Source organism: Mchenga conophoros, linkage group LG23, assembly GCF_057382185.1.
Source record: "Mchenga conophoros isolate Kocher_MC1m ecotype Shallow Benthic linkage group LG23, M_conophoros_male_GT1.1, whole genome shotgun sequence".
Lineage (NCBI taxonomy): Eukaryota > Metazoa > Chordata > Actinopteri > Cichliformes > Cichlidae > Mchenga > Mchenga conophoros.
In genome coordinates, this window is record NC_140547.1 from 20703111 (window position 1) to 20713760 (window position 10650).

At 35.9% G+C, this 10650-nt stretch overlaps 1 protein-coding gene across 1 annotated transcript in view; it reads right to left on the minus strand.

Moving 5' to 3' along the window:
* LOC146547138 (protein NLRC3-like) overlaps positions 1 to 10187 on the minus strand; it is a 34747-nt gene extending 24560 nt beyond the window's left edge. The window contains exons 1-4 of the mRNA XM_085265862.1: positions 10082 to 10187; positions 8446 to 8524; positions 7859 to 7981; positions 7583 to 7705 (exon numbers count right to left, since the gene is read on the minus strand). Of these exons, the coding sequence (XP_085121988.1) occupies positions 7583 to 7705; positions 7859 to 7981; positions 8446 to 8492 (293 nt within the window). The 5' untranslated portion in view covers positions 8493 to 8524; positions 10082 to 10187. The remainder of the gene's footprint in view (positions 1 to 7582; positions 7706 to 7858; positions 7982 to 8445; positions 8525 to 10081) is intronic.
* Between the last annotated feature and the right edge of the window lie 463 nt (positions 10188 to 10650).

Consider the following 10650-nt stretch of genomic DNA (forward strand, 5'->3'; position numbering starts at 1 on the left):
GAAGCGGGTGTTAAAGCAGAAAAATATCCGCTTCCATACTCCGTTCCTGGCAAAACTACGAGTGTTTTATGAGGATGGAACATGTCTGTATCAGACGGCGGAGGAGGCGACCACAGACATGAAGGACAGAGGGCTTCCAGTTAATGTGACTACATCGAAGGAGAGTCTGGTCGAGCAGCTGTCCTGTACCGCCTGGGAAACAACGAGAGGATCAACTCAGCGAGGGACAGACGACAAGCGAGAGAAAGATATCAGGGCGAGACTGCGAACCTTCAGAAGACAGATCATACCCTCATCAGAGGAGTTATAAGTACTGTCGGGCTTTAAAAGGAGGTAAAAATACCCGGTGTTATATATATTTCAAGATGTTTGTGTGTATATCTCTACCCCAATTGGATGAGATTATATAGATATAAGCGAGGGATGCATAAAGACACACTTTCTGTGTAATGAACAACGACTTTGTTTTCTTTCGCCTCAAGTGCCATGGCGGGGGCCCTCAGCCCATATATGGGAGAGGCTTTCCCTCACAGCTAGACGCTTTTTCTAGCTCTACCCAGGGTCACTTATTAGAGACCCCAGCCTTGGAACCACAGTTTTTTTTTCTACTTGTTACCTATGTTTGATATCTTTGTTTGTTTAGGGAGTAGATCTGATAAGTTTCATTTTATTTGTTCCATGGACATACGTTGATTACATATGGCTAGTGATAAAGTAAAATTTCTATCTTTCAATGTTAATGGGCTGTTAAATCCAATTAAACGTACTAAAATCTTAACTAAAGTGAAAGCAGAACAAGCCCATATAGTCTACTTACAGGATACCCACTTGACAGATAAAGAGCACGTAAAATTAAAGAGAATGGGTTTTACTAATTTGTTTTTTTCTTCATACAAATCAGGACATAGGAGGAGTTGCAATCCTTATTTCAAGTAAATTAAACTTTGAAAAAGTATCTGAAATGGGTGATAAAGAGGGTAGATTTATTCTAGTAAAAGGAAAAATAGATGGGAATTTGATCACCCTTTTAAATGTTTATGCTCCGCCAGAGAGTGATATTAGTTTCTTCCAAAGGATCATTAATATTATGGTAACAGAAACAGAAGGCCTTTTAATTTGTGGAGGGGATTTAAATATACACCTACAGCCAAAATTAGACTCGTCTAGCAGGAAAACGTATGATAGGAAATCACCATATATCAAAGTGAATGCACTTTTTGAGGAGGTAGGATTAATTGACATATGGCGAGACCTTTTTCCTAATAGAAGGGACTATACTTACTACTCTGCTCCACACTCTCTTTATACAAGGATAGATTATTTTATAACATTTGGTAAAGATAAGGATAAAATACATACTTGTGGAATTGGGACGATAGATATAAGTGACCATGCACCAATATACTTATCCATTGATTTTAACCTACGGTTAAAAAATAATACATGGAAATTGAACTCAAGTCTATTGAATGATTCGCCTTTTAAGGCACAAATTAAATCAGAAATTAGTCTCTTCTTAGAGTTCAATGATACTGGAGAAGTACCACCTCCCATACTATGGGATACTTTGAAGGCGGTACTAAGAGGGAAAATTATAGCAATAACTTCATTTAGGAAAAAAGATAAGAATAGAAAACTAGAGGAGTTGAATAAGAGACTAAAGGAACTAGAAAGAAGACATAAAAGGGACTTAGCACAGGATATATTAAGGGAAATCAAAAACATTAGGAATGAAATTAACAATCTAGCCACACAAGAAATCAAGAAAGATTTAATGTTTTTGAAACAGAGACACTATGAAAGTGGCATTAAATCTACCAAAATATTGGTGTGGAAATTGAAAAAAAAGACAGCGGAAAATACAATTTATAAAATTAAGGACCCAAGTACAAAAGTGATAAAAAATAAATTAAATGAAATACAGGAAGCCTTTGAAAGATTCTATAAAACCCTATACTCGGAAGCCCCTGGCGGGACTGAAGCTCAGATTGATAGCTTCCTGAACCCTCTAGACTTACCCACTTTAGATGAAGAACAAAATCAAGCAATGATAATGAACATAACTGAAGAAGAATTAAAAGCTGCAATTAATAGGCTTAAATTAAGTAAATCACCAGGACCAGATGGTTACACGGCAGAGTGGTATAAAGAATTTAAAAAGGAATTGATACCTGTTTTACTGCCTACATTGAATTGGGTTTTGAAAAAGGCACAAATGCCCCCCAGCTGGAAGGAGGCAATTATCTCAGTTATACCAAAAGAAGGCAAAGATAAAAATGGAATGTGGATCTTTCAGGCCAATCTCCGTTCTTAGACTATAAACTTTTCACATCTATCATGGCCAAACGGCTAGAAGAGTTCCTACCAACATTGATATGTAACGACCAAACGGGTTTCATACATCAACGCCAAACACAGGACAATATACGAAAGACATTACATATTATGGACCATATACAAAAACATAAAATCAAAGCAATTGTGATGAGTGTAGACGCTGAAAAAGCCTTTGATTCCGTCAACTGGAAGTTCCTTTACAGGGTATTATATAAATTTGGCTTTCATGATACGATTATTAAAACTATACAAGCACTATATGACAATCCTACAGCCAGGATTAAAATTAATGGATGCCTATCTAACAGTTTTACCCTAAAAAGGGGCACTAGACAGGGCTGTGCATGGTCACCGTTACTTTTCGCATTATACTTGGAACCACTAGCTCAATTCATTAGGCAAAACGAAGACATTAAGGGAATTTTTATTAAAGGGACGCAATATAAACTGGCTTGCTATGCGGATGACATTTTGGTCTACCTTGGACACCCAACATATTCTTTACCTAAACTGATGCAATCATTTGAACAATACGGCCAATTATCAGGCTACAAAATTAATATAGGTAAAACCCAGCTACTCTTATATAATTATAGCCCACCAGAAGAAATAAAATGTAGTTATCCCCTGGTATGGCAAACGGAGTCTTTTAAATATTTAGGCATAAATTTACCGAAAGATCTTACAAAATTATTTGAACAGAATTACCTACCCTTATACAAAAAAATAAAGGAAGATATAGTAAGATGGAACTTAATTCCTTTCTTTAGCTTTAATTCAAGAACTGATTCTATTAAAATGAATGTATTGCCAAGATTTTTGTATCTATTTCAAACCCTACCAATAGAGATTAACCAAAGTCAATTTAATGAGTGGGACAAAATGTTATCTAGATATATATGGCAACGTAAAAGACCAAGGCTTCGCCTCAAAACTCTACAGCTGGCTAAGCAAAAGGGAGGATGGGGCCTCCCTGACCTCAGATACTACTACTTTGCAGCGCAGATGAGAGCAATAATATGCTGGTGTAACCCATCATACACTGCCCAATGGAAAACCATTGAGGAACAAATGCTGTCTATTCCTATTCAGGCAATTCTAGCTGACAATAATCTACAAACCTATATAAAAAACATTGATAACCTGTGGGTGAAAAGGACCCTTAAAACATGGAAAACTATTATAAAGGAATATAAACTCGAGACCAATATTACAGTTCTTAAATGGTGTGCTTACGACTCAGAGTTCAAGCCTAATGAATTGGATTCTAGATTCAAGGACTGGACAGGTAAGGGCATAACAGCCCTGCGTAGTATAATGAAAGATGGAAAATTGTTCAGCTTTGACACGCTTAGAAAGACATTTTCATTAGAAAAACAAGACTTCTATCGATATTTGCAGTTAAGGCACTATGCTGACACGAAGATGAGAAATGTAACAATGATAAACACATGCTCGATGGAATTGTTTATAAAAAGCTATAACTCAGAAACTATTGATAGAATTGTATGTCTGTATAAGGGTCTAATGGATTTGAAACCACATTCGACTTCATATATTAGAACAAAATGGGAGAAGGAAGGAGGGATAAAAATATTAGAGGAAGAATGGACGGCAATATGGAGGTATCAGTGGATGTGTACCAGCTCACAAAAGTGGAGGGAATTCGGTTGGAAGTGCATAATTAGATATTTTATAACACCTTCTCAGAAGTCTCATTATGATGATAACTCCCCTGCTTGTTGGAGGAACTGTGGAAATCAAAGTGCAAATCACTACCACATTTTTTGGGACTGCTCTATCTTGAGGGATTATTGGAGAGAAATACATAATGCCTTACAGGATATCTTTAAATGCGAAATACCCCTCGAGAGTAAGACTATGTTCTTTGGATATATACCTCAGGAATGGCCTAAATATGATAAACATTTAGTAAATGTTCTACTGGTGGCCTGTAAAAAGAGTATCACCAGAAAATGTTTATCCCCGGAGAGCCCAAACATAAGTACATGGATGGAAATCACAATGGAAATCTATAACATGGAAAAGATAACAGCTTCTGTTAACCACAAGCTGGAGAAATTTACATCATACTGGGAAAACTGGGTCAAATATATCACGCCTCATAGGCCAGATTTTATTTTTACAAACCAATAACTGTGATGTATGAGAGTATATATTTATAGGATCAGCCCCTACCAACACATCCGTTTTGTTTGTTTTTTTGTTTTTTTTTTTGTTTTGTTTTTGTTTTGTTTGTAGGTTTGTTGGTTTTGTTTGTTTTCTTATTTCGGATTATGTGATTGTTTCAATTGCTTCTATAGTTGTAAATATTTTCTCTTTATGACTCGGATGTAAATTAAAATACTATTTCGGTATCTAAGGCAGATAACCTAAGCAAGAAGTATGCTTACATGATGTACATACTGTGAATGCCTGCTTTTGAACCTTAATAAAAAAAAAATATAAATTAAAAAAAAAAAAAAGAAGAAGAATTAGAGACAGACACAATGTAAGGATCCCTGAAGTCATAATTATGAACTGAACATGAAATAAACATGTAGCAAACTTTGACTTCACTTAAGCAAATGTGCAGTGGGGCTTTATAAATTTAGACTCTAAAGTCCATGTTTAAAAGGAACAATTACTAGTTGGGTTTTTACAAGTGTTTGCACCCAAACAACTTACAATTGTTACATTTATGCAGACCAGAATGTTCCAAAAATGAAATGTACAATTTCACGTTTAATTTAAACTTATGTGAAATAACTAAAGACCTTACTACATTTAATGTGAAAGTATAATCCCTTGTTACTTTCATAAAAAAAGTTTATTAAAATTGCATTGTTAAAAAAGAAAAATACATGAAAAAATGAATGGTGATAAAAACTTATTTAATTTTTAGTAGTTTAGGAAGAATCTTGATGCATGTACAGTCACTCCTGGTAAGTAAATCCCAAAAAGTTGAGTCTGTTCATCTGGACGTAGCATTTTCAGTGAGAGAGACGTTTCATCACTCATCCAACGACTGAAGAAGTCACTCGGCTGAGTAATGAAACTTTTCTGCCACTGAAAACGCTACGTCCAGATGAAGAGAATCAACCTTATGGGAGTTCAGTAATTTCAGCTAGTCCTTAAAACGCCTTTTACTTTCTCACACTTAAATACGTTTTTATCAATTCTCAGTTACAAACTTACATTATCTTATTAAAAAACCTTGAATATGTAAGCACTTATTTATAATATTTATACACTGAATTCATACATTTAAATGAATGTAGACTGCTAAGAGAGAGTGGATTAATAATATTGTTTAGTAACTGTTAACAGTTCACTATAATGCATAAAAATAATAATAATAAAAAATTTAATTTAAAAGCTCCTCTCAAGACACACAAGGACACTTAACAATAGACTAAAACACATAGTAGAACAAAATGAAGAACAATAAAAAAAGATAAAATAAACAATATGTTTACAGTGAATATGCAGACTTGAACAGATAGATTTTGAGTTGAGATTCAAACTGAGGGAGAGAACCAGTGTTTCTTAAATCCGGGGGTAGAGAGTTCCACAGCCTGGGTTCTGCATTTCGTTGTACTATTGTACTAAGTATGACTGTGCAACGACAATAAAGACTTATCTTATCTTGCATAGTGTCCATCTGTGACGTTTAGTGTTTTAAAGCATGTATAAGAGAGAAGATGGAGTGACCCCGATGTAATACACTGTTAACCTTTGTGTCCCAGCTCTCTCACTGGTTAATATAGTTTTTAATCTGGCTACTTTCACTTTTACTTACTAGTGTGACTGGATTTAGAAAAAAATACCGCAACTTACAACAACTTTGGTAAAATACAACAATTTACTCTCTATTTATTGGTATTGTATGCATCATGGGTCTAAAGGTAAAGAACACTAAGTCTCTGAGCTGCCAGAAAATTTGATAACAAAATTATTATTTCTTTATTATACCAACTAATGACAAATAAAAATTAACATTACACCATGGGCCGAGGCTTTTGGTTCCTGTTTTTCCTGTTTTTAACTATTATTCTAGCTGAAACACTGCTTCCCGATCTTTGTCTCAACTAAGTGTTAGTGTTTTCCGTGTTTCCCCACCATAGTCATTATGTTTAGAGTTAAGAGTCAAATAAGACAGAAAAAATTACATCATAATTTATTTTCCTGTTGGAAATGTAAATGATTAAATTTAACGCTTGTAGTTAATATATTTATTATAGTTTTTTTATTTAATTTTTTGTTTATAATTAAGTACAGTTTCAGTTAGTTTTCCAGACTAGTTTTTGTTTAAGTTAAGTTTTTATTCTTGTAAAAGTTTAGTTGTATTTGAGGTCTTATTGATTTCAGTGTTTCAGTCTTTTTAATCAGTCTTGTAAGGAGGACACACATCAGAGGGAAAATGACCAAAAATCAGTACAGGTGTTAAAAAAATAAAAACGTTTTAAAAGCAGTTTACTCAGACATCTAGAGTCTCGATAAACATATCCATCCATGCCATCAGGCAAGTTTTAGTAATGTTTTTTTCAACCACACTAATAGACACTAAAACTAAGGATATTTCTTTATATATATTTAATTTTATTTTAGTTTTAAACAATTTTTCAAAAGTCTAGTTTTTATTGTTGTCTTAGTTAAATAAAATATTTTTTCATGCCTAGTTTTATTTATTTTTATTTTATTTTAGTAAAATATAATAAACTTGTGTATAACATTCATGTTTTTATTGTAAACGGTAAAACAGCTTTTGACTTCATTCTAAATAACTATACATTTAGAATTATTCATAGGCTACTATAAACTGTTACACATTATATAAAAAGTAAGGTATTGTTTCTTAATTTGATAAACATACACTTTATAACTACACTGTTACCTGGCGTCCACATATGTGGACATCACATTTTGGGTTATTTAGACCAAAATACTCAATTTTGCTCTACAAGGGCCTGATATCCATTTACGAGGACATTATACTTCTACTGTTCTATCAAAATTTTAAACGAATATCCTCATATGTAGCTCTTATTTTTCTTAAAAACAAAAATAAGGTAAAAAAAAAAAAGATCTGATAATTCTTTGTATTTACGTTCATCGGGCTCCAATATGCCCAACTATCAAAGAGAAATTAAAAATACATGCCGTGGAAGAGTTCGGGTCTTAGGAGGTTAAATGTATTTTACTGTGTCTGCAGGTCAGAACTGAAGCAGTTTGAAGACCTCACCTCAGACTGGGATCAGGACAGCAGACTCCTGGTTTAAACAGCAGAGGGTCAGACTTTGACTCGTTGCTCTTCAAGGACAAACAGCTGAGTTTAGACTCAGCCTCTGATGATCTGTGATGGATCCTGTTAGAAGACAACCATGGAGCATTACCCGTGATGCTTTACTGAGCTTCCTGTATCGTATTAACTATCATTAGTCAAGAAATCAACACTTAAGAAACAGTAAAGCTGATCAGGATGTCTTGAGCTAAAACGTGAATGTTAGAAATAGCTTGCCTGTGCTCAGCACAGCAAAGGCCTTCTTTAAAAGGGAGAGGTTCGGCCTTTGACTCATTACTCTTCAAAGACAAACAGCTGACTCCAGAATCTGCTTCAAGAGAAACTGACCTCTGGTAAACCCTGGAAGAGACCAGAAGATAACTGGAAAGACGGCAACCATCATTGTCTGATTGTCTGTCAAGTAGTTGACAAGAAAATACATAAAAGATAGAAGTAACTAAGTAACTAGTTCAGCGAGTAGTGCTTCATTGCAGCTCTGAGTTACTTCTACTGCACTGGATTTGATCTTGATCTTAATTATCATCTGAAGACAGCACTTTGTGATAGTTTTTATTCAAGCAAACAAGGAATCAGCAGATCAATTATAAATCCACGATGAAATAATCATCAGTTACAGTCTGGAGTGAAACAAGGAAAAACAGCTCTGAAAGGAAAATGCTTTATGAACACTGAAACATACAAAATAAAGCAATGTTTCTACTGTAGGACCACATACACATCAGTGAAGTCTTCTGTAAATGATTCTGTGTGGAGTTAAAAACAAGTTACCGTTCATTATACAGAAATGCATAATGCTGACTTACATCATGTTTTCAGAAGGTTGTCTGTCAAACACAATGGGCGGACTCATGGTGGCTCCTCGTGGACCTGCAGGTCATCATTCTGAGAAATGATGGTGACAAAAAACAAAATGTCATGAACGCACTAATACGACTGTCTCCATGTCACAGACGTATATAAGCTGCAGCGTTCATAATGCTTTTCATTCAGAAATATTCAGCTCATTACTGCCATAGATGTCACTGATGGTGATGGTAACAGGAAACTGCAGGATGTTAGTCTGAACCAGATAACCAGCTGTTATATATCTATTACACACATGTTGCATGAGAGCTCATGTGTTCTCCACGTTACCGTTTCACCCAAGCTCTCCTCATAATTTCCTAAAAACAACCCTCAGGTTCAGTCATGAATCACGAAATATTAAAAGGAAGCATGAAGCTGATTTTATAGTAAAATTATTGTTTTAACACAAAATGAATCTGGTTTCAAGCTGACTGACTTTATGTTAGGTTTTGTTGCTGGTTTGACAGAATCCAGCTGTGCTGTGGCCACCTCAGCTTTAAAATCAGTAGGACGTTTGTGTATACAGACTTTTGATCAGTACTTGGATTTTTGAAAAGCGGCCACTACAGCAACATCACAGACTTTAAATCAACCAAAAACATCTAATGAGAGACTTTCTGGATACATTTTAAATCCTTACATCTATAAAAGTTTCCATAAAATTTGATGCAGCTGAGCATCAGTGTGTTAACTTTGCTCAGCTTATCTTGTTGCTCTGTGTGCAGTTTAATATTTTTAATCATGTTTTTAATGGAATTAGTGTCGGTAAATGTAACTGAGTTATAACCTTCATCACTCAGGCCACTCACACACGGACTTTTCGTGTCTTTTCTTTGCACTTTCTCAAGGCACTTTGCAACTATTTTGTTTTCCAAAGTTCGCCTTTCTTATTTTTTCGATACATTTCTCTTAATTTAATAACTATATTTCTCTCCTGATTTCCATTTATTCCCACTGTCTACTAGTAGTTTTATAATCTTGCACAGTTGGTGTGGCGCATCTACACTTTCGTTCTACATGTAAAATGACAACAAAGGGCTCTTCTCTTGTATTTATAGGAAGCAGGAGGCAAACGTTCAGAATTTCATCATCCTGGATAAACCCGGTGTGTTTTCCCCGCGGGCCGTCACGGGGTTTCCCCGCCCACCTCAGTGAAAACAGATCAGCGGATGTGGGCGTGAGACACTCGGTGCATTTAACAGGTGTGTTTTGTTTCAGAGAACTCGGACACCTTCAACTGCGGCTGCGCAGACTCACCTGTCCAGTCCGTTCACAAACATTTCCGGTGAGCAACCGAAACTGAACAGCTGCCCAGAAACAAGCAGAGAGAGAGACGTCTGTAGACACTGAAAACACGAAACAAGCCAAACGGAGCCCACGCACCGCGGGGCAGGCCACAGAAAAACACGTGACACCCAGAAAATGTCATTGAGACTGCTAAAACTGCAGACTGAGACACTAGAAAACATTACAAAGATGTTTATCCTCCTTCGGAACATGACGCAATGAGTAACAGTAATAATATATCATATTGTGGACGCACAAAAACGGCCACTTAACACTATAATCACACCTCTGATCTCAGCCACTCACCTGTCTTTAAAAAGCTTCCAGCTGCGAGGATTCAGTCATTACAACGAGCCTCGTCCCGGAAGCCTACTCACAAAACTCAGCAAAGATCGCGAATCCTCTTAGTCCCTCCCACCAGAGCTCTGAGTGGAGGAGGCGGAGGAAGCGAAATAAAGAGGGAGGATTGTTAACTACAGCATGGACAGTTTTGTTTGCTGTATTTTACGAGCTCAGGTGTGACAGGACGTGTTTCATATTTACAGCCGCTTTAAACAGAATTCATAACATGAAGCATTGTGACATCAGGTGATCTGTTTATGCAGTAGCTGTTTAAAGACTTTTCATTCCTCTGTTCTTCCACATTGAGAAGGTAAAAATACTTCTAAAGGGTACAACTGTGCATCCTTCATAATGGCTTCATCTCCCACTGTGACACATTTTAGGACCCGAGACATCCTTCATCATGCTGTGCTGAGACTGACTTCTGCAACAGCATGCTCATCCTTTTGTTCTTTGTGCACACTGCCACGCAGCCATATAGTTTTCACACATCAGATATTTCCTGATAAGTAAACATCTTTTTGAGTTGCTTA